At 43.2% G+C, this 24,688-nt stretch overlaps 1 protein-coding gene across 1 annotated transcript in view; it reads right to left on the reverse strand.

The window, feature by feature from the left end:
• Nucleotides 1-1,150: 1,150 nt before the first annotated feature.
• Nucleotides 1,151-24,688, reverse strand: part of SEMA3G (semaphorin 3G) — a 260,655-nt gene continuing 237,117 nt past the window's right edge. The window contains exons 11-16 of the mRNA XM_030205931.1: nt 24,274-24,505; nt 23,353-23,444; nt 17,666-17,707; nt 15,418-15,643; nt 10,572-10,711; nt 1,151-3,077 (exon numbers count right to left, since the gene is read on the reverse strand). Coding sequence (XP_030061791.1) covers nt 2,610-3,077; nt 10,572-10,711; nt 15,418-15,643; nt 17,666-17,707; nt 23,353-23,444; nt 24,274-24,505 — 1,200 coding nt within the window. The 3' untranslated portion in view covers nt 1,151-2,609. The remainder of the gene's footprint in view (nt 3,078-10,571; nt 10,712-15,417; nt 15,644-17,665; nt 17,708-23,352; nt 23,445-24,273; nt 24,506-24,688) is intronic.

Raw genomic sequence — 24,688 nt, forward strand, 5'->3', positions numbered from 1 at the left:
CAGGGGCATTTCTTTAGTATCTTGGGGTCATTCTGGATCCGGAACTCTCCTTTGAACAACAGATGGCTACTTAGGTGAAAACCCTTTTTATTTTTCCTGACTTTTCTTTATGCCTTCCTTATTTCTTGTTTAGATTATTGCAATGTTATTTATTTAGGTCTTCCATGCTCGCTCATTCGCCACCTTCAATCTGTTCAAAACATAGCTATAAGAATTTTCTCATATGCCAACAGATTTGATCACATAACTCCCCTGTTCATCCACCAGCATTGGCTGTCCTTTTCTTACTGGGTTCAGAACAAGATACTTGTGTTTGCTCATGAAGGGGCCCTTTTACTAAGCTGTGGTAAAAAGTGGCCTTAATGCACCTTTACACAGGGTTTTCTCATGTGCTAAGGACATTCTTACCACAGCTAGAAAATGGCCAATTTCTTATATTTTCTATTAATGGCTCTGTGCTAATGTTACAACACCAAGTTGAAGAAATTATTAGTTCTACTTATCTTATACTCAATAAACAACTATTTCAATTGTTATAAAAGGAGGAGAAATACCCTCAAATGTCACAACCATGGCATTTCATAAATATATTCATGAAAAAAGGTCTAAAGCTAATCACAGCAAAGAACACCTGTTAAAAAAGAAAGAAAGAAAGAAAGAAAGAAAGAAGAAAGAAAGAAAGAAAGAAAGAAACACATCTCATGTTCACCAAGGAAAATGGCCACCAGGCATGCCGCAGGGCTGAGGAATGTGGAAATTACTGCAAACACTTGGCAGGATCCCTAAGAATTTTCTGGAAACTACCAGAAGACGTGTTCATGTGAGCTACATCAGAATGATATCACCCATACGGGTGACTATGGTGAACAGCTTGTCTTCAATGAAAGAAAAGTCCCAGTGGAAGGGCACTGGAGTGTCAGTGTTTATAATGAAAACAAGGTCTTCAGGTTGTAGAAAGACTTGTACTGAAACACATACCCACAGCATGTGTACCATGATCTTTCCTATATTGGTTTCATTAGGCTTCTCCTGGGTGGCAGCAAGATTCTTTCGCTAGTCAGCAAACATAATCCTGCCATGGTACTGGTCAAAAAAATAAGCAAAGCACATCACCCAAATATATCATTTTTGTGTTTTAATGACACAAATGACGCAATGGTAGGTCTCACAATGCTTTGTAGAATACACAACTCATGCCCATTATCAGTAACCAAATTTTACAGCTGTGGTTTTCTACAAACTAGGGTTAGAAACAATAGGAACGCAGGACACGAGTTCCCAAAGGATTTTTTATTCCATTTATACAGAATGGAAGAACGTCTTGTGAAAATGGGACTCTCTGCTTATGTACAAATATATATTATATTTACAATATGATACATTACATAGACAGGATGCAGGCACATTCATCCAAAAATTATTCACAACTTGTGTCATGTTTGCTTTTCAGTCAAAGGTTTTAAGGACAAAGCCTGAAAGTGGTTATTTTTCACATGTACAGCACAGATATGAAAGAGTATTAAAAATAATGAAAATCAATATCCTCAGTTTTCATATATTCTTTTTTTGGACTCACACACTGTATTGCATGTTAGCATTCTTGGCTGTGATTGAGTTTTAATAAAACTTCTTAAAAAAAAAAAACAGTTCACCAGGCAAAGAGAAATGTCTATACACAAGGTTTCCAAAATATCAAAAACAGGATCAAATATATATTTCATTTACATGGAACTGATGGGAACAATATTGCATGAAATATAAGCTCATGTAACTTTGAAAGCCCATTTTTCTACCAAAAAATATATTTTATCTTAGAGAAATTCTTTTCCCTTTCTCCTATAATCCCTCCTTCTCTTCCAGATACTGAAAGGACTCAGCATATGCAACACTTAGAGGTAGAACAAATGAAGGGTTCGGAGGTGACGTCCCTCCAACTCACTAATGTAGAACAAATATTCAGGATCCCATTTTGAAAATACTGAGATGTGCACTTTATTCTCATGCTGAAAAATGCCAGTTAAAACCATGCACCAAAATGTCTCTTCAATCATGGCAAGAGAGTTGGCCAGCTTTGCCTGGTAAATCCCATTAGTTGCCTAATAATTGTCAAAACTCATACTTTTCAAAACTTTTGAGCTGGTTAATCTAACATGTCCAAATGCTTTCTTCGGTTATCTGACATTATCAATGGAGTATGGAACTCATTTCACATTGCTTGCTAGAACGCCCCATTTTCTGATGCACATATGATTGCTATACACCCAGGCATTAGAGAAGTGTGCATATGACTGGAGAACTCTGTGCAACTGAAATCAATCCTGTATGGACTCTGTCTGATGACATTTCTATTTCTTGGACAAAGCTGCAAACTTACCAAGGATTTAACTGAAAGCTTATTTGAGTGTAGAGAAATCACAGTATTATCTTATGGCCACAGCTGTAAATTACTGACTCTTTGCTCCTGTTGGCTTCTTCTTGGTGGTGTTTCTGCAGAATCAAAGTCTGACAGAGATCTATGTCTGTCTCACTCACTTCTACAAAAAGTAACTGTGGGGCATCATTGGTAGCCAGACACAACACCCAGTAAAAGAATAACTAGTGGTTAGTTTCTATGTATCTGTGACCTGTCTGGGCATTCGGTTACGTTCAGGGTGAAGTTTGCTTTTTCCCTTCTTCCCATTCTCATTGATCAGCGTGTTCTTGCTTTTTGCAGGCTTGTTCTTCTTGCGCTGTTTGTCACTGCACCACACCCGCTCACAGTACTCCTCAACCCGCTGTAGGTTGGCATAGCCAATCAGCTGCATGATGTCTTTAAACCAGGCCTTCTGTCCATGGAGCTGGCGTTGATGGGCTGGCACGATGCACGGCACACGATGCTGCCCACCCTCGTCCTCATTCTCCCTCTGGAACAGATCATCCAACTGCTCGCTTTCCACCACCTCCAGCGTAAACTTTGCAACAGTCTGAGCAAAGCCGTGTTCCAGGGTCTTGCAGTAGTACGTCCCACTGTCCAGGCGGAAGATCTTACGGAAGAGCAGTCCCTGTTCGGTCTTCACAATCCGTTCATCTGTCTTTACCTGCAGTAAACAATGGCATATTCATGAAGTTACACTCACTCATGAGATGTCAGTACATGCACCTACAGGTTTTGACCTCTTGTCCCTAAAAGGGAGGTAATAAATGCATTATACAAAAATATTTTTTCACTTGTTAGACTTGCTCAATAACTTCATATCAGTGAATTAGCAGGAAAGACTGGGGGTGATCAAGGAATATTTCAGCAGTATTTTCTGATGTATTTTCAAAGACAGGAGAGCAAAGGGGAGACAAGACGGCAAAGAGAAATATGTGAAAGAGAGCAAAGGGGGAAGAGACAGGTAGAGTAAGAGATATAAAGATACCTTTGTGGCATGACTGCAGAGGAGGTGAGACTGTTTCGATTAAAAGGAACTTCTGGAATGAGGGAGCATAGGATGAAGATGAAAGAGGACAGACTCAGGAGTACACTTAAGGAAATACTTCTTCACGGTCAGGGTAGTGAATGTGTGGTACAGACTCCTTGTGGAGGAGATGGAGATAAAGGCTGTATCAGAATTCATGAAAGCTTGGGACAAGTACATAGGATCTCTGAGAGAAAGGAATGGATAGTAGATGGCATGGATGGGCAATCTGGATAGACCATATGGTCTTTATCTGCCTTCAATTTACTCTGTATCTATTTTTCTATGAGTTTATCTTGTTGGGTAGTCTGGATGGACTATGCAGGTCTTTATCTGCCATCATCTACTATGTTACTATGAAGAAGAAAGGAAGGGGGAATAAAGAGGTAGAGTAAGATACATGAAGAGAGGAACGGGAAGAAAGAAGTAAAGAGATATGATGAAGAGAGGAAAGGGGGGAAGAAAGAAGTAGAGTAAGGTATGTGAAGAAAGGAAGAGGGAAGAGAAAGGCAGTGTAAAAGGATGAAGAATAGACAGCAAATGGAATGGTGAAGAGAGATGAAAGTGAGAAGAAAGGTTTGCACAATGTTGCAGTACACTTCTTGCAAGGCTCACAATATTTATTGGACAGTGTCTCCTCTCTTTAAATATAATTTGCTAGGTTTTGAGAGTTGATCATTCTGTCCTTCATTCTCAAAAGTGCATATGTGCTCTGTCCTTTTAGGCTATTTAATGACTAATTTCATTTTCTCAGAATGTACTTTTATTCTCTCACTCAAAAAATATTCTTTAGGTATTGTAATTAAAGAATGTGACGGGAGCTTTGGACGCTTTACTAAGTTTTTATGCTCCTCCCAGTGGATAGCAAATATAAGGAGGTCACTGTAGAAAGAACTGAACCATTTTTCTACAGGACTACCCAAGACAGGTTTGGGAACCGCTGTTGTAGAACAAGAGATTGAGGGGGTCTTTTACAAAGACGCGGTAGCATGGGCATCTCTTAACGCTTAGCTCGTGCTTATTTTTAGCGCATGCTAAAAATGCTAGTGCACCTTTGTAAAAGAAGCCCAAAGAGGGTAGACTCAGGAGTAATATTAGAACATTCTTTACTATGTACTGTAGAAGACCCAAATTTGATCCCCAGGCTCAGTGTCTGCACCTTAGACCAGCCAGAGCAGTGTAAGTTGCAGAGGTAGCATCATAGCCGCTGAGAGGGGGGGGCAGGGGGCAAACTTCCCCGGGCCTGGGCCTCCAAGGGGGGCCTAGCGCCGGAGACTCTCTCTCTCCTGCTCCTGAAGGAACCCAAGTGATTACGTCCCAACAGGAGAAGGAGAGAGAAAACTCCAGTGCCACAGACGGGCCCCCCTTGGAGGCGAGGGAGGACCCGGTCCGGAGGAGTACTTCCAGCACTGCTCTTCTATAGAGCTGGCTACTTTTCCTCTCAGGCACACATACGCCCGAGAGGAAAAGCAGCCGCAGGGGCAGGCAATCAGCAGAAGAACAGCACTGGAGGAGCACGTTTTCTGCTGGCGGGGCCTCGGAATCCCTTCTGTGGGGCGGGCAACAGTGATCCGGTGGGGGGAGGGCAGCGGCTCTGCCCCGGGCCCGGGTCAGTCTCTCGGCGGCCATGGGTAGCATATGCAGCATGTAGGGTGGAGGTAGTCTCAGATGTTACTCAGTAGTGGTGCTTAGTGGCTAGATTTAAGGTGCATGAATATTAGGTTCTGGAGGGAGTCAGGTAGTTGCGAATGAAGGGTCATTTACAGTTTACATTTAAAGGAAGGAGTAGCCTAGTGGTTAGTGCAGTGGACTTTGATCCTGGGGAACTAAGTTCAATTCCCACTGCAGCTCCTTGTGACTCTGGGCAAGTCACTTAACCCTCCATTACCCCTGGTACAAAAACAAGTACCTGAATATATGTAAACTGCTTTGAATGTAGTTGCAAAAACCTCAGAAAGGCAGTATATCAAGTCCCATTTCCCTTTCCCACTAGATTCATATGTTGTCCAATGTTAACTCATTGGCCTGGTGTGTGCAAATTTTTTTTGTCGTGTGAGCAACAAGTTTTAAAAACCAACAATGTTTGAGCAACAGTATTAGCAGTGCATTTCTGTATATAGCACAAAAAACATGTTTGTGAGCAACCATATAAAATCTGTGAGCGATGCTCCTAAAATATAAGAGCAATCGCTCATGCGCTCCACTTACATGCTGTCTCTCAATCCAGGCAATTTTGGCTTTATCTAGACACCCAATAGAGCAGTAGGAAACTGCCAGGTCAGCAGAAAAGAAAAAGTCAGCAATTTTTGATGCTTCATCCTGGTTTGGTGCAATTGGGAGCCTCCTTCTATCTTAAGTTCTCTTGTAAATGTGTTGTAAGACATCAACCTGTGAAACATATTGTTTGGGAACCTGCCCATTTGACAACTTTCCTGGCCTCCGGAGTTACCTCAGGAGATATAGTTGGGGGCATATAAAAGAGCTGTTCCTTATCACATGTGCCAGATTTTTCCTTATATTTTTAAATCCTCCAGTTTGCTGATATGTGAACACTAGCTTTCTTACGCCTGTGTTTACTAAGCGGCCCTATGGGCACGTTAGGGTTTTTAACATTCGTAAATGGTTTATGTGCCTGAAACAGTAACGTGCCCATAGAAATGTACAGGCGCGTGAAAAACACTAATGCAGCTTAGTAAACATACCCCTTAATTTGTATTACTTATGTATTTTTCTTCCTACTTTGGATATTATTTTCCTAATATAAAAGCTTTTCTGTATAAGTTTGGTATTGCTTGATTTTATTTGAAATTTGATAAATAAAAAATAAAATAAAATAATTCTTCACAGAACGGGTGGTAGATGCATGGAACAGTCTCCCAGTAAAGGAAAAAGCAGTAATAGAGCTTAGAGAGAATCCTTAATTACAAGTATAGCTGAAGATCAACCATGATTTCTGGCACTGCAAAATACTAGTCAGATTGGCTGTTATCTGCTACCATAAGTTATGAAGCCTTTTCCACACAAACAAGACTTGGAGGAAAGCAGCTTCCACTTGCTATTTTTCTTACCCTCACTGTCCTTAACCCAAATCACAGTTTCTAGTTTGTATGGTATATTCTATGGATGTAGATTACCCAGTCCTACTCCTAATTTACAACATAGACTGATGGTTCATGGCACTGGAGCCATATATGTTCCTGGATAATTATTTATTTCTCCAACTTATACATCTACCTTTCCTCAAAATGCTTAAGGACACATATATAATATCAACAGACCATAGAAAACCTCCCTCTCCCCCCGATATTCAGCTGGCGGCAGTCAGCGTTTTTTTAAAACACTGATCGTTGCCCGCTAAAGTATCCCCCAATATTCAGTCCTGAGACATGTCTGGGCACCAGTAGTGAATATCAGGGGATAAACAGTTCTCACTTGTTTGACTTAGTTTTATTTTTCTTTCCAAAAATCTTTGAAGACCCATTTGTTCAAGACATATTTGCTTGAATAAAGTCTTACATGGTTTACTACTCTATCCCTATGTAATTTTCAGCTTATATTTGTGATCCACTTTGAACCTAACCAGGAGTTGGCAGAATACAAATGCCCTTACATTACAACAAATACAAAACACAAATTTAAACTCATTCAAATATACACAATAGTTAGAATAGGTCTTTAATGGACGTTTTGCAGGGTTTGGTTATTAGAGTTCTGAAGGTCCCCCCCCACCTCCCCGAAGAGATGGATTTATAGGGAACATTCTTAATTTTTTTACCTCAAGTAATACTGGCTTTCACTTTTTGCACTACAGCTCTTGAACTCTGATACACTCACAATGTACTTTTTTACTCAGCACAGATGTATGCACACAGCAACAAATCCCTTACACACAGACACACATCCTCCCACCCTTGTCATTGTGCACCATTTTACACTGACCTGCGGCCTCAAAGGGTTAAGCCCCCATCTCTCAAGCTGTCATAAACCATGCTGAGTGACTAGGAGCTAAGCCTTGCCTGTCAGGGCATGCTCTTAGGAATGTCTGGCCTGATGGCTTCACACAGTGTAGGCACAGAAAGAGGAGGAGTGGAAGTTAGAGAGTGAAAAACCATGAAACAAAGAAAATAATTCAGGAAACTAAGAGATATGAGTGGGGCAGCAAAGAAACAGCGAGGCTGTCTACACTAGATAGTTGCCATCCCTTCATTCACAAAGGACTTATTTAGAGCCCACAAAGTATTTGCTGGGAGAAATTTGCAGATTGCCTACAGTCGTAACTGTCATTTGAAGGAGATTTTATGTCCTGACATGCAGTGCATTGTTCTAGGTTTGCTTCCAGTTGGACAACACACACGCTGTGGTAAATACAAGATCTGTGAAGTAACTTTAGAATTGAAAGATTCTTTCATACATCCTATTACCAAAAAAGCATTCAAGTTGCAACATTCCACCGCCTGTAAAGTATGTTATTTATGTAATCATTTGTCTGTGCCCTAAATTGTATATACTGTAGGGCAAACTACAAGACAACTGAGAACACAATTGGGTGAGCATAAGAGCTGTCTCACCTGTAAAGACTGGAGGAGCCTATGTTTCAGCATTTAACTCAGGGACATTAATTTTTACAGGTTAAATGTGCTGTTTTAGACCATTTCCCTGTTTCAGCTTGCAGCTTTGACGGGGGGGGGGGGGGGGGGGGGGGGTTGATCCTCCTGCGTCGAGAACAAGAATGGTTTTGCCGTTTAAACACAGAAGTACCTAGCCCTCCTGCAGGAGGTGGTGAAGATGAAAACGGTAATGGAATTCAAACATGCGTGGGATAAACACAAAGGAATCCTGTTTAGAAGGAATGGATCTACAGAATCTTAGCGGAGATTGGGCGGTGACACTGGTATTTGGAGAGTAAAACCGGTGCTAGGCAGACTTCTACGGTCTGTGCCCTGATCGTGACTGAATAGATAGGGATGGGCTGGAGTGTAAATTTTAAGGGGCTTCAACATTAGCTTCAGAAATTTTAGTACAGGTACAGTGCTGGGCAGACTTTTACAGTCTGTGCCCTGAGAAAGACAGGGACAAATCAAACTCGGGTATACATATAAAGTATTACATACCATGTCAAATGAGTTTATCTTGTTGGGCAGACTGAATGGACCGTTCAGGTCTTTATCTGCCGTCAGTTACTATGTTACTATGGAGCTCATTTTCAAGAAATTTTACTTAAATATTTTTAAGGGGGATCACTTGTTATTCTAACATATCTGAAGAAAGTTTTTCTGCCTATGAGGTGAACCACCCTGTGGAATCTTTGAGCGAACAGTCATGCCGAAGATGGGGTTCTGAGGCCTTTTCCTTCTTCATGATACTTTCTAAGAAGAGTCCAAAACATAGGAAGAACATAGTTTAGATTTAAGTTTAGCCATTCCTAGTCCACTAATCACAGTCTCTGCAGTGCTTCCTTGGTCTGACCATTCATTAATTCTTTTCAACTACTACACCCTTAATTTTCTCTGATTTGTTTTAAATTTACTACACTGTAGTTTCATCGCATGCCCCCTAGTCCTAGTGTTTTTGGAAAGCGTGAACAGACGCTTCACATCCACCTGTTCCATTCCACTCATTATTTTATATACCTCTATCATGTTTCCCCTCAGCCGTCTCTTCTCCAAGCTGAAAAGCCCTAGCCTCCTCAGTCTTTCTTCATAGGGAAGTCGTCCCATCCCCGCTATCATTTTAGTCGCTCTTCGCTGCACCTTTTCCAATTCTACTATATCTTTCTTGAGATGCGGTGACCAGAAGTGAACACAATACTCAAGGTGCGGTCGCACCATGGAGCGATACAACGGCATTATAACATCCTCACACCTGTTTTCCATACCTTTCCTAATATTACCCCCATTTTTCTAGAGGTAGAAACTTAACAGCCAAAGAACTTTAAAAAGGATAGTAAGAAGGCTCACATCTTGTTATTTTCTGTTCTTTGGTTGCTGGAGAGGAAGCACTGCTACTGACCTGAGTTAAGTGTTAATGAAGGTGTGAAGAAGTAGGTTATTAAGGGTAATCTGATTACTGAGTTAGCTTGAATGGGTCTGTTTAAAGCAGTCCTCTTAGATTCAAAGCTATATAAAGAAGAAAGGTCCCATTTAACTTTCTTTCTGAGAAGTTCTGAGAAAAGAGGACATTTCTCCAAAAGTACAAAGACTAATGTACACTGATATGGAAATACTTTTAAAGCAAATAGGAGGAAATATTTTTTCACTCAATGAATAGTTAAGCTGTAGAACTCTTTGCTGGAGGAGCGGATAGTGTATCTGGGTTTAAAAAAGGTTTAGACAAATTCCTGGTGAAAAGGTCCATAGTTTGCTATTGAGGCATACATGGGAAGCAACTGCTTGCCTTGGGATTTGTAGTATGGAGTGTTGCCACAATTTGGATTTCTGCCAGGTACTTGTGATCTGGCTTGACCACTGTTTGGAAAACAAGATACTGAGCTAGATGGACCATTGGTTTGACCCAGTATGGCTACTCTTATGTTCTTATGTCTGTTACAGTTACACATGTAAGTGCTGTCCGTGCACTCTGTGGTATTCTATAACACTGGCTGGCAACACTCTCATTGCATAATTGCAAGATGGTGTACACATATTTAAGGCATGGGTGGGCAAGCAGTGGCACAGTGGCGTCTCATGGAAAGTACTGCCAACTGCTGGGCCACTGGTGGAGGACCTCTTCTGCTGGTGGGGCTTAGGGCATTACAGCAGAAGGTATCACAATTTTGGGAAGGTCTTAACCCCAAATGAGAGGGCCCAGGTCCACCAGGACCCCTGTGGCTATGTCACTGCTTGAGCATATAAAATGCTGTTTTACATGGTCAAGCCACTGATAAAATTATCTCCAAAGAGATCTTTTTGACAATGGAAAGGAAGAAAATGACCGCAGATTGTAAAGAATCTGCAGCAGCACAAACACACTGATAGGCAATGTGGTCCTTATCTGCTATAATCTTATCTGTATGTATTAGTTCTTCCTGCATACAAATATTTAGTGGAAAGGATGGATTTAGTGACCACGATTAGGCATAAATAGAGAAGACAATATCCTGTAAAGGGAAGCCAGTGGAAACTCAAGTCTCACCTCATCCCTTCGGTCACTATAGGGTCTTTGCACGAACCATTGCACCACCGCCTGGGGAGACTTAGGGATACACTCCAAGAAAGTGCTGTTCTGCTCCATTCCATAAATAATCTTCTCTTCCATATTATCCAACTCGTCCACTAACAAAGAAAGACATACAAGAGACTTAGAGGGCTATTCTATAAAGGGGTGCCTGTAATTAGGCATCACAAAAGCATTTAATTGGAACCTTTTCTTGAAAGGAAAGGAGGCACCTACCTTCCTGTATAGAATACTACATGCATAATTTAGGTGCAACTACTTACACCAGCCATAGAGCTGAAGTAAACTCTCGGACCTTAGATTGCGAACAAATGTGTGTAAATTATAGTATTCTATCATTTATGCATGTAATGATGCTCACCTTCAAAGCATGCGGCATTGCATTTAGGTGTCCTGTCTGAGCACACTACCAGAACCCTTATCCACACTCTTATCACCTCTCGCTTAGACTATTGCAACGTGCTTCTCACAGGTCTTCCACTTAGCCATCTCTCTCCTCTTCAATCCGTTCAAAATTCTGCCGCACGACTTATATTCCGCCAGTGTCGCTATGCTCATATTAGCCCTCTCCTCAAGTCACTTCACTGGCTTCCTATCCGTTTCCGCATACAGTTCAAACTCCTCTTATTGACCTATAAGTGCATTCACTCTGCAGTCCTCAGTACCTCTCCACTCTTATCTCTCCCTACATTCCTCCCCGGCAGTGGCGTAGCTACGTGGGGCCTGGGGGGCCTGGGCCCCCGTAGATTCGGCCCTGGCCCACTGCTGCGACCCTCTTAAACCCCCCTCCCACCACCAACCCTCCCCCGCCGTCGCCGCCCGCCCCGCCGCCGCATGATGTACCTTGTTTGCTGGCGGGGGTCCCCAAACCCCGCCAGCCGAAGAGTCTGCTTCAGTGCTGGAGTTAGTAGACTCCAGTGCCTTCATTCAACGAAGTTCGTGTGAAGAAGATCAGCTGGTATTGACGCCTTACATCCTGCACTGTGCATGTAGCCCCGTGCAGGACGTAAGGCGTCAAAACCAGCTGATCTTCTTCACACAAACTTCGTTGAATGAAGGCACCAGAGTCTACTAACTCCGGCGCTGAAGCAGACTCTTCGGCTGGCGGGGTTTGGGGACCCCCGCCAGCAAACAAGGTACCTCATGCGGCGGCGGGGCGGGCAGCGACGGTGAGGAGGGTTGGTGGCGGGAGGGGGGTCCAAGAGGGTCGTCGTCGTCAATGTTGGGGGGGGGGGGGGTCCAAAACTGGTGGTAGTAGCGGGCGCACGGGGGGAGGGGGGTCAGCGGCGGGGGGGAGGCAGCCAAACAGTGTCCCCCCACCTCGGGTTCTGGCTCCCCCTCCCGGCGAGGTCTGGCTACGCCCCTGCTCCCTGGGAACTCCGTTCACTGGGTAAATCTCTCTTATCTGCACCCTTCTCCTCCACTGCTAACTCCAGACTCCATTCCTTTTATCTTGCTGCACCATATGCCTGGAATAGACTTCCTGAGCCAGTACGTCAAGCTGCATCTCTGGCCGTCTTCAAATCTAAACTAAAAGCCAACCTTTTTGATGCTGCTTTTAACTCCTAACCCTTATTCACTTGTTCAGAACCCTTATTTTATCATCCTCACTTTAATATTCCCTTATCTCTTGTTTGTCCTGTTTGTCTGTCTTAATTAGATTGTAAGCTCTGTCGAGCAGGGACTGTCTCATCATGTTCAAGTGTACAGTGCTGCGTACATCTAGTAGCACAATAGAATAAGTAGTAGTAGTCTTTGGGATTCCAGAACCTTGATACTCTTTAGGATTCTGCACAGAATCTTGCTACTCTTTGGGATTCTGTATGGAATCTTGCTACTCTTTGGGATTCCGGAATCTTGTTATTCTTTATCTTTATCCCTTATTTGTCCTGTTTGTCTGTCCTAATTAGATTGTAAGCTCTGTCGATCAGAGACTGACTCTTCATGTTCAAGTGTACAGTGCTGCGTACGTCTAGTAGTGCTATAGAATGATAAGTAGTAGTAGTAGAGTACTGCATAGCCGGAATTCTGACATTTACACACACATATGTTGGTATGCACGTTCTTTGTGTCTACATGTTGGCACCTTTCTGGCACCTTTTTTATACAATTACTCCCTTAGTACTAACTCCCTAATTCTATATAGTGTGACAAAAATTAGGTGTCTAAACGTTTGGTGCTTAAACAGAAGTTATGTGCCAAATTGGTAGTAAAATGGCAGATAAGCACCTAAGTGGTTATCTGCCATAATGGGTCAGACCAATGGCTAGATGGACCATTGGTCTGACCCATTATGGCTATTCTTATGTTCTTATGTAAATGTAAGTGGTTGCACCTAAATTTAGGCTCCTAATTGCTGCCTTGTGCTAGTATTTTATAACAAATTAGGTACATAAATTTGCCATTGTAGAATACAAGCTTAAGCTCCTGTCTAGATTTTGGGTGCCTAACTTTTAGCACCCTTTATAGAACTGCCCTTATGAGTCCAGCCAAAATCCCAGGACTCAGTATGGGGAGCTTCAGACCCATGGGAATTGTTGAGATGGGTGTGGTAAACGCTTTCTTTCTGGAGGCCCCACACAGCTTCTGTAGAAACAAAAGAGGTGAGTTTCTTTGTTTAACTGCCAGTTTCCCTCAGAAGTGAAACTCAGGGCCTGTTACCACACAATTACTGCATGGCTGCAACTCTTACGATGTGCTAATTAGCATGCAAGAGCTTGCTGCAGGGGGAAGGAAATGGGTGGAGAATTGGAAGGTAATGGGCAAGACAGACCTTGCACTTAGCCCATGGTAAGTGTACTGTCGCAGCTGCAGACAGCACAGGTGCACTCAAGAGGAGGCAGTATGTTCTGCTCCCATATTCATGGAGGTATGGTGCTTGTTGTTTATATGTGTTCTGTGCTCTTTACGTAAGATAGGACTACAAAGTGATGCAATTGTAGTTCTCTTGTGATAGGCTCTTCCTGAACACCTGTCCTTGTTCCCTATGCCTTGTGGGACTTTTCCTATTAGCTGGCCCTTGTCCCTGTGTATGCTGGGCTGTAGCCCGCCCATTCTCTTTCCACTGAGTGAAAAGAATTTGTCTTCAGCATGCTTTTTATGAACTGTGTCTAACACTGTACCTTGCTGCTTAAGCCTTTCAAAAGCTTTATAACACCATCAAATTTTCATCAGTTTAAAAGTATTTACAGCATCTTTCTCAGCTTGGTGCTGAGATCTCCTGGCTTCCCTTATATGCAGGGTGAGCTGGTAGAGAACAGACTCCCAGTTCTGCAAGGCAGACACTCATGTCCAGCATATCTAACTGTAAATTATTTTCCTTTGTTTGAATTTGCATTAAAGAAGATTTTGGTTCAAGAGTTCTGAGTCTTCACAGTGATGTTCTATACTCTGGTTTAACTGACAGTCTAGCTTAGTATTTGAGACAGCACTTTTGCAAGGACTGTACACAGTAGGTGCATCTGTGCTAATCATGGTACATGTCAACTTCAAACGTGCTTATCTAAGTAAATTAGCTTCACTGAAAATTGCCATTTTGATCGAGGCTAATATATATGCATCGCATGCACTTTTAATGCATGTTGTTTTCTAATAAATTTTTATCTGCACATGGTATGTAATTTCTAAACACATGGGGCCCATTATGCAAAAGAGCAAAAGGAGAAGGTCAAAGTACCAACAATTTAAACAATAAATTTGAAGACCTGGATTGTGTTCTAATGGTATCTTCCAGTATTTTAACTTGCATATGTGGCAGACCCCTGACGCATGGGCTGTGACGCCGAAACATGGCCCGTGTTGGGTCTTTGAATGAAGAACCATTGTCTACTCCAGCCTTGAAGGCCCTTTGTGCTGTTTTCTTCATGGCCCATTATGCAAAAGCACTTATCCATATAGGAGCAGTTGCTATATGGGTCAGCACTGAATTTTAAGTGCCACTATATGGCTAGTGCCGCTGAAAATTCTTAAAGATAGCACTGAGGCAAAGCTAGGCGGTCCGCCTAACTCTACAGTGATAGTCAGCCGTATAGTTAGGCCAACAAAAAGGCTCTCCTAAATTAAACCATGGATAGCAACTGAATATTGACACTCTCCACATATACATAGTAACATAGTAGATGACGGCAGAAAAAGACCTGCACGGTCCATCCAGTCTGCCCAAAAAGATAAACTCATTTGTGCTACTTTTTGAGTATACCCTACTTTGATTTGTACCAGCCCCGCCTCCCACCACCGGCTCTGGCACAGACTGTAGCTCAATGGATAGTGACACCAAATATACATAATGCATTTAAATGCTACAGCCGATGTTTAAAAATAAATGCTGACCACGGCATTTGAATGCAATTTGAATCCACTTTGAAACTCAACATGCTATTTGAAAAGTATGCCTCCTTTAGGGGAGGGTCTCATCACAAGTAATTCAAAGGCAAGAGAAAAGAAGCAAAATGTGTTATTAGTATTAAAGCCCCAGCCTGTTCAGCCAATCAAATTTCTGACAAGCCCTAGCAGGGCCAGTATGGCAACATAGTGTGTGTGTGGGGGGAGGGGGGGTGCAAACAGGGCATCAGCTCTGGGCCCCCAGGCTTCAGGAGCCCCAAGCTTACCTGAAGCTGAAGATAAAGCCTGCTGTGGGTTTTGTAGCCCCTTACTAAATTTCTGCCCTGGGACCCTTCATATTTAACACCAGCCCAGAGCTCTAGTCTCAAAATCTTGCCCACAGAGTAGACAAGCAATTAGACTATCCCAGAACAAGTCAAATCAGGCCCTGGCCTGGAGCAGACAGCCACCATAACTCACTTACCACTCAGGTTTTGATCTAGACACTGGTGTACTGGGTTCCCGTTCCGAATATCCTGTCGGCGAAAGCGACGTTTGCTAGATGACTGGTACCTGGTACATGAGGTACCATCCCAGGCACAGTATGGGTCCCGGGCCAGGCAACACTCAGCACAAGCAGTGCCATAGGTCTCACAATGATGTAGCTTCACTTGTGCCACCCCCACACGGGATCCAATGTAGAGCATTTGCTGGGGAAAAGGAGAACAGTGCAAACGTGAGACACTCAACCAAAGGAAGAGACACCCAGCTATGAGTTCTGCAAGAATGCAGGACTGTGATGTCTACCCTCCTTACCCCCTGGTCTTCATGATATAAAGGACAAGAATGATCTCTTCACTCCCCCTCCCCCCACCCTTCAGCAATAGACATCTCCCCTACTCTGATCTCTTCAGGAAGACAGAAAGCAGGCATGTTCTCCTCCTGATCTTCCTTTCACCCTTGTGTCCTATCCCCTACTACCTCCACTCTCCTCCCCCTCAAGTTCTGTAGAAATACAAGCTATGCTTTTGAGGCTGATTTCTTCTGCTTCCAGAATTTGCTCTAGACACATCTGGAGCTCAGTGATTCCTTCCATTCCATCTACCCTTCAGGAGTCCTATAGGACCATCTGATTTAGAGAGCTGATAGAACCATCTCAGGCCATGAGAACATATGTCACAACATGAGAAACACCCATACAATACAGGCTAAGGAATGGCTTGCAACAGTCACTGCTTGCAGAGAAATATCAGCAGATTGCTTAAGTTGATTGAGAAAGGCAAGCCCTGTTAGGTTAATCTTCATGCAATGCTCACACTCCTCTTGGTAGTGTTGCTAAGCAAAATGAATATTCCTGCACTTTTGGCTTCTCGCTCGCAAAGGCAGTTTGGCATGGGTTAAAGGATGCTTCTAACTCAAGAGTTCGTAACAGAGTCCTTGGGACATACCTAGCTAGTCAGGTTTTCATGATACACACAATGAATATGCATGAGGTAAGTTTGCATGTACTGGCTCCACTGTATGCAAATCTATCTCATGCATATTCATTGTGGGTATCATGAAAACCTGACTAGCTAGGTATGTCCCAAGGACTGGGTTGAGAATCCTTGTTCTAATTTAATGTGCCAGCTCTCTGAGTACAGTGGGTGCTATTGATCAAACTCTTTCACAGTGTGCACAGAAGAGTAATTTGAGTTTCACATACTACAAACCATAATTTTGAAGGGAATAATGAATTTCCCCCCCCCAACAAAAAAAATATATAGCAAAATCATGAGTTATTTCTTCTTCACACATTATTTTAGCACAGTGCAATGTAAATTATAAGGGACTGTTGCCTGAAACCTTCCCCTCCCCTCTACCAATGTATGCACAGTTGATCCAGCCGATATCACATAGAAATCACTGCCTCCTGGTCCTCTCCCTCTAGCATCAGATAGAAAATTCCCACCTTCTCCAAATCTCCATGGTACCTACTGGGAATCTCCCTGGGGACAGGGGGAGGGGGGAGGAGGAATTCTCATATGCTCCTGATAGTAGTCTTGTGGTACTACTGTTAGAGGTAAGCTTGCCAAATAAAGGAATGAGATTACCTCTACAGATCACGTAGTACCATTTTAAATACAGACGTTGCCAGCACAAGGGTGTACGTGGATCACACCTGTCCTTCCCACAAACCACCAAGGAGATCCCCAATAGGTGCTGGGGGGGATATTTCAATAGGGTAAGGGCTTTATATGTGATAATCAGAGGTTGGGAAGTTTTCAGGCACTTACCCTTTTTAAACAGTGCTTATCAACCATTCTGTGGCCAGAACCCCATTACTGTGTCCACAAAAAACACATGATCCCTGCAGTGGAAGGTCCATGATGTCTCTATGGAGGGCCCACCCAGGTCACAATCCCATAGGTGGGTTTTATGACCCCCATCTTGTGTATGAACCAACAATTTGGAAAGATCTGCTTTAAAAGATGGTGAGCTCAATTGATGGTCCACTATCTTTGCACTGGTGTGGCCAGGAACATAATATTTCAGGTGGCGTAACAAACTAAAATTTACCATGTGAGTGACTCATGTAGCAAAATGTGATATTTTACTGTAATGTAGTAATTACCCCTAAATTGTTTTGAGAAGTTGATTCTCGTACAGCATTCACTTTGTGAACATGAACTACTTGTGCTACTGTAATAAATGCTCAAACTCTACTGTGTCTAGGTTTGGGATATACTCACTCGTTTGACGGAGATTTCCATGGCAATGATGGGTGTGGGAGCCTGAGGAAAGGCAAGGCAAAGGTTTTAGACATACTGAAGGCCAATAGCTGGAGAAAACAATATCCTTTGTGGTATCTTTTATTTGAGAAAGATGCACTTTGTACCAGGGGCGTAGCCAGACTTCGGCAGGAGGGGGTCCACAGCCTGAGGTGAGGGGTGCACATTTTAGTCCCCCCGGTGCCAATGACCCCACACCACTTTTGACCCCCCCCCCCCCCGGTGCCGCCGCCACCCCTCCCCCATCCCTTTTGACCTCCCCCTTCCGCCGCCACCATCCCTCCCCCACCAGGTACCTTTGCTGGCGGGGGTCCCTAACCCCCGCCAGCCGAAGTCCCCTTCAGCACCGGTCTCAGAGTCCGGCATGTTCACTGATCTGGATTCTGTTTCTGTGAGTCCTGACGACAGAAACAGAATCCAGATCAGCAATGTGCCGGAGACTGGCGCTGAAGAGGACATCAGCTGGTGGGGGTTGGGGACCCCCGCCAGCAAAGGTACCTGACAGCGGCAACGGGGGAGGGTTGGCGGCAGCGGAAGAGTCGAATGTGGCGGGGAGGATTGGTGGCGGGGGGGGGGGGTGAAAGCAAAAGCAAGGAGGCCAGGGTTAAATCTGCGGGGGCCCATGCCCCCGTGGCTCGACCTAGCTACGCCCCTGCTTTGTACCATTCAGTAGTTCTTACCAACATTGACTACCATAATGCCTTATTCCAGGGGTTGATGTAGCAAGAGTATTGCTGTTTACAAACGATACAAAACGTTGCAGTAAAATTAATCTTAGGAGGATTGAAGTATGACCATATCATTCCTCTACTTATACAGGAACACTGGCTTCCTATACCACCTTGTGTTCAGCATAAACTTCTGACTTTAATCCACAAGATCTTACCATCTGGTCAACCTCTAATCTAAATACTTGCAGCCATATTCCCCTACCCGGGATTTGAGTTCTGCATCCCAAACCTTTTGGTAGTACTGACCCCCTGTTTGGGTCCACTAACCATTTTCAGAAAATCCATGTTTTCTGTTGCTGAACCAGTTCTTTGGAACTCCTTTCCTATTGCTCTGTATCAGCTACTATCCCATTCAGAGTTTAAGGCAGCTTTGAAAACATATTTATTCAGGCAAGCATATGGGATTTTGCTGTGAACTTTTTGGTTCTCTGCTATTTTTCCCCTTGGTCCTTTTCTCACTTTGTCCTGGATTTTTTTGCCAGATCCTGAAGATGTGATTGTGTGCCCAGCCTGTTGCACTGTCTCTCTTTCCTTTTCTTTTTATGATATTGGCGCTCCTTTCCTAGATCTCTCACTAACACTATAATGTTGTACACTGCTATGATGGCACACCCTTAGTGGTATATCAAGAATAAAGCACCTTGACCTTGATCCAGAGACATGTTTTATATGAGCTTTGGAGATGACAAAGGGGACCTAAAAGCTGATGTTTAACTGCTTTGGATACTTTTATTGTGGCTCCAAAGAATGGTAATTACAGTCTTTAAAAACTCCAATCACAGATGTCAGGAAGTATTTTTTCACGGAGAGGGTGGTGGATGCTTGGAATGCCCTCCTGCGGGAGGTGGTGGAGATGAAAACGGTAACGGAATTCAAACATGTGTGGGATGTGCATAAAGGAATCCTGTGCAGTAGGAATGGATCCTCAGAAGCTTAGCCAAAATTGGGTGGCGGAGCAGGTGGGGGAAGAGAGGTTGGTAGTTGGGAGGCGAGGATAATGGAGGGCAGACTTATATGGTCTGTGCCAGAGCCGGAGATGGGAGGCAGGACTGGTGGTTGGGAGGCGGGAAATACTGCTGGGCAGACTTGTACGGTCTGTGCCCTGAAAAAGGCAGGTACAAATCAAGGTAAGGTATACACATATGAGTTTATCTTGTTGGGCAGACTGGATGGACCATGCAGGTCTTTTTCTGCTGCAATCTGTGTGCCTTTGATGAGAACTGCTGGTTGTTTAAGAGTGTTCCTGGTTGCTTATGTTCTCTTTAAGAACAAGTGTTAAATGATTGACTGGATCACTTTGGCCCCCTGATGCAGCACATTGATATGGCGAAATGTGACTCACGTCAGGCTTTGTGCTATCTTGAATCTGCTGGAATAAAGCTCTGCCACATTTAATTTTTAATTTAATTTAATTCTGGCATTTATACTATGCTTAACCATCAAGTTCAAAGCGGAGAACAATATCTCATTATAAGTAGGTACTCTCTCTGTCTCTACAGCAATATTTTTCAACTGGTGTGCCATGGCTGCTCCTTAGGTGTGCTGCGGGAGTCTGGGAATCCCCGTGACACTGCCTAAGTTTTTTTTTTGTTTGCAGCCACATCCTTTTTTCCTCATGCTGCATTTCTATCTCCCTCCTCCCTGAGTGCAAGTCAGCAGCTCTCCTGACACTCCCTCTCCTCCCCCGGGTCCAACCACTGCTCCCTGTTCTTTCGATTCCCGCAGTGCTTCAAACATTTCTCCAAGAACGATGTCCCACCCCTTGCTGATGTAATTCCTGTTTATGCAGGGGTCGGGACGTGCAGAGGAAAGGTTCAAGCACCAGCTACAGACAGCATGTGTTGATAGCTGCTGCAAAGAGAAACGTTTGAAGCGCTGCGGGTATGGAAAGAAGCGGGAGAGGTGTTTGGACCCGCGAGGAGCATCAGGAGAGCTGCTGACTTGCACTCGTTGGGGGGGGGGGGGGGGGAGGAGAGAAAAAAAACAGGTTAGAAGACCAGCGGGGCTAGGCAGGAGAGGGAGAACTGCTGGATTCGGAGGGGAGGGCAGGAGAGATGCTGGACTGGTAGGTGAAGGGGGCAGAGGAAAATCTGGATGTGCAGGGGTGGGGGAGATGATAAACTATGGGGGAGGGGGCTGGGGAGAGGATATTTCAAGCAACCCAGAGGGGTTGTGATTAACTACCAGGGAGTATCTGGGCAGAGAGGGGGAGATGCAAAACTACCCAGGGGGACCAAGAGAGAGAGGGGGAGATGAGATGTCATAGTGGGGAGAGATGTGGGACAGTGTTCTGTGGGAGATGGAGGGAAAAGGGGGGAATTATTTTATTTTCAGTTCAGTGATCGAATTACGTCGGTGTCGAGAATTTGCATGTGTCGTTTTTATTTTGCACTGTACAAGAGGACATGCTTCTTTATTTCTATGTGCTTTGTTTGTGTCTGCATTTTTTTTTTTTTTGCAGTTTTGTATTTTGTATCAGGTGAGAGTCATGTTCTGTACTTGCAGCTGAGCTAAATGATTCTGCTAGCATGTGGTGTCTGTGTAGGAATCTGTAATAGTCCATCTTGTTTCAGTTTCCCAGTAAAAGATATATTGGTGCTGTAATGTATTTCAGTAGTATATTTAAATGAAATAACTACTTCTGAAGGTTACAGGTATGGGTGGTGATGGAATGGATCTTAGCAGGTACAGGCAGGTATGGATTAGATTACAGTGGTGTGTAGGGGTATTTCCCTGTGATCTCACCTGAGCTGGTCTTGGTTCATACAAGACTAATTCATCATAAGACGTCAAGATGGAGTCTATAACCTCTGACCTGAACATCTCTGTGTCAGCAAGATCCAGCTTTTCAGCTTGTGGAAAATTACTGGCAGGCTTGTCTCATCCAAGGACATTCTGTGTATAACCACCCCTTTATCTCCATGAGAAGCTGAGAGGGGAGTGAGACCCATGGCACCAGAAAGTAACCAATTCAGGGTCACAAAACAAAGAACTCTTCTTGCTCAGAGTGAGCTGGACAGGATCAGGATTGGTTCCTGGTGTCACCTGATGGGGAGGTACTAAGAAAGTGGGAAAAGAAGAAAGTCAGGGAGTCGGAAGTTAGGGGGAGACCATCAGAGAGTTTGGACTGACAAGAGAATGGAGAAGACCTGAAAAAAACCCAGCAAGGTTGGAAGGCTCAGTGTGAGCGAGAGACTTTGTGGTTCTAACCTTGTGAGCTGCATATCTGGTGAAAATACCTTTGGGTTTAGCTATACCAGCTCTGAAATTCGGCTCGGAGTGACTGACACCTGCTATCTGCAGAGAGACCCTGCACTACATCTAAGACTGACTCGCTGGGGAGACAGCTAGAGTCTAAGAAGGAATCTGCATCTATCTAATCGAAGAGTCTGCCAGACAGCGTGGTGAGATACAGTAATTTACTTTCTATTGTCTGGAATTAGTGATTAGTGTTTATCTAAGAAAGTTTGATTATGTCATAGCTCCTGGTCAGGAGATTAGCTGCTAACCTTTGTATTTGGCATAAGAACCGTAGTTTAGGTTACAAATCAGGCTTGTGTAATTATCTTGTAGTCCAGGAAGAATAATTTCTTATAGTCTTTATTCAGTAGCAATCTAGTTCTTTTATTATTATCAGCAAGTTATATTTTTGTATTTTGCTAAGCCTTGCTACAGAGAGATTCTATATTTGTACATTTTCTCTATCTATAATAAATCTAATATATATATCAGCTTTGACTTTGGTTTCATTTCTCTATAACGGCAAGTCTGGCTAGGTGCCAGAAGCAAGGTCCTTGTATTCTTTCCCCTAAACAAGAATCCAGAGTATTTGCTTGGGCAGAGTTCTGCATCATAGGGGCCTTGGCATAAATAATCTGTTGGGGAATTGCTTTTCCTATAAGAATTATTTATGATTTAGTCTACCTACAGGTGTGCCTCGACAATGTTTGCACCTTGTAAGTTGCCATGAAATAAAAAAGGTTGAACATTACTGCCCTAGAAGGCTCACAATCTCAGTTTTTTATACCTGAGGCAATGGAGGGTTAAGTGATTTGCCCAGGGTAACAAGGAGACATGTTTTCTGCCTACTATTGAAATAAAGTTCTAACACATTTGAGACGCGTTTTCTGCCTATCTATCTATCTATCCACACACACTCATACTGTATATCTTCGGAAAAATACATTTTGAAAGCGCAAAACCCCTCCGTGAAAAACTACACTGGCTCCCAATCAAAGAATGTATTGCTTTCAAAATCTGCACTCTGGTTCACAAAATTATCTACGGTGAAACTCCAGGATACATGACAAACTTGATCAACCTACCAACTAGAAACACATCCGAATCAACATGAACGTACCTAAATCTGCACTACCCAAGCTGGAAAGGACTCAAATACAAATCAACTTACGCATCCAGTTTCTCCTACATAAGCACACAACTGTGGAACGCATTACCAAAAGCCTTGAAAACTACAAACGACCACCTAAACTTCCGGAAAACACTAAAAACTAACCTGTTTAAAAAGGCATACCCTACTAATCCAACATAAATGCCTGATCTGTGCAACACAACAAAACTAAAGTACGTAATGGACATAACACAACTCTTCCGTTGTACGATTCCATAATGTGGCTGTGCCAAATGAACTTTATTTAACCACAATATCACTTTGTATTTGTTTACACCGGAGTCTGCAAATGCTTCTCCGGTACTATGTAAGCCACATTGAGCCTACAAATAGGTGGGAAAATGTGGGATACAAATGTAACAAATAAATAAATAAAATAAATATCTAGCATGTACTTAATTCAAACATATTGTATGTACACATTGTAACAAGTGTACTGGTATATTTAACTGGGCTTCTGCATTTATGTGCTATTCTAATACAAATTTAGCTGTTTTTTTTTTTACCTTAAAGATCTGCAGCTCCTCCAGTATAACCTCCTCAACCTCTATGAAATTTCCTTTCTGCAGGGATATGGCTTTCAGCAGTAAACCAGTATCTGAGCAAAAACAAGAGAGAGAGGGGAGACTCAGCATTATCCAAACTCTGAAACAGAGGAAGAGAGGTGCCCCATCCTTAACCACTATCTGCTAAACAGACTTATGAGGGCAGAGAAAAAAAAAGGGGGGGAGAAGTGTAAACTTCATTTCATTATAGGTACATGTGGAGAAGGGAAGGTGTTGCAGAAAAAAAAGAAATTAACCTACTCAACAGAGTATAAAAAGAAAGCAATATGAGGGGAAAAGACAAAGATATCTCTCTAACTGTCTGAGATAGACTGTAGGGCCTGTAGGCAATTGCATGTGAGGATTAAACTAGAGGGGAACTATGAGTAAGAGCTGTTAGGAAGTATGGGCCTGATTCACTAAGCTCTTTTTCCCATACACACAAAATGAAAAAAGCGTCAGGGCCCAACTAATTAAGCACTGCTCCCGAATCACATCCAGACTACAGGGGAACTACAGGCAAAAGGGCTGCATGAAGATTGTGTGTCAAAGATGGTTTATAACCATAACAGAGAGGATCTGTGCATCAAAGATGAATTATATAGATTGTGGGTCAAAGATGGATTATAACCAGGCCAGATCTGTGGGTCAAAGATGGATTATAACTAGGCCACAGAGGATCTGTGGGTCAAAGATGAATTATAACCAGGCCAGAGAGGATCAGGTGGGAAAATGTGGGATACAAATCTAGCAAATAAATAAATAACCAGGCCAGAGAGGATCTGTGGGTCAGATCTCATCTATAGACAGAACAAGGTTATATGAAAAAATGTTGTGGAGAGACAGACCAAACTTGACAATTCTTATTTTGCCCTCACATACCAGTTCCAATAAACATGACATCATACTGCCCATCTTCAGCCTCTACACGATCCACCACAATTTGCTTCAGCCCGTAGGGCAAATTGGTTTTCACTAGAACTGGCTGTCCATGCAGCGGGTACACAGATCTATACATCAGAGGATGAGCTCGGGCAAAGTGTAGCACTTCATCAGGGTAGTCCTTGGTGCCCCCATACTGTCGTCTGGGCTGGTTTGTAATTTTGCTGGGACACTGTAGAGAAAAGAGAGATGAACTCGCTCAAATAACTGCATCTAGTCGTTTTCATCAGTGTGTATATGGTGCAATGCAGTGTTCTCTTGCAATATACAAAGACATTGTGCAATCAATAAGGGGAAGGGAATATATGAGATTTTGGATTTAGTTCACACCTCTTCCAATTGTAGTTTAAGGCAA

This window comes from Microcaecilia unicolor, chromosome 6 (assembly GCF_901765095.1).
Source record: "Microcaecilia unicolor chromosome 6, aMicUni1.1, whole genome shotgun sequence".
NCBI lineage: Eukaryota > Metazoa > Chordata > Amphibia > Gymnophiona > Siphonopidae > Microcaecilia > Microcaecilia unicolor.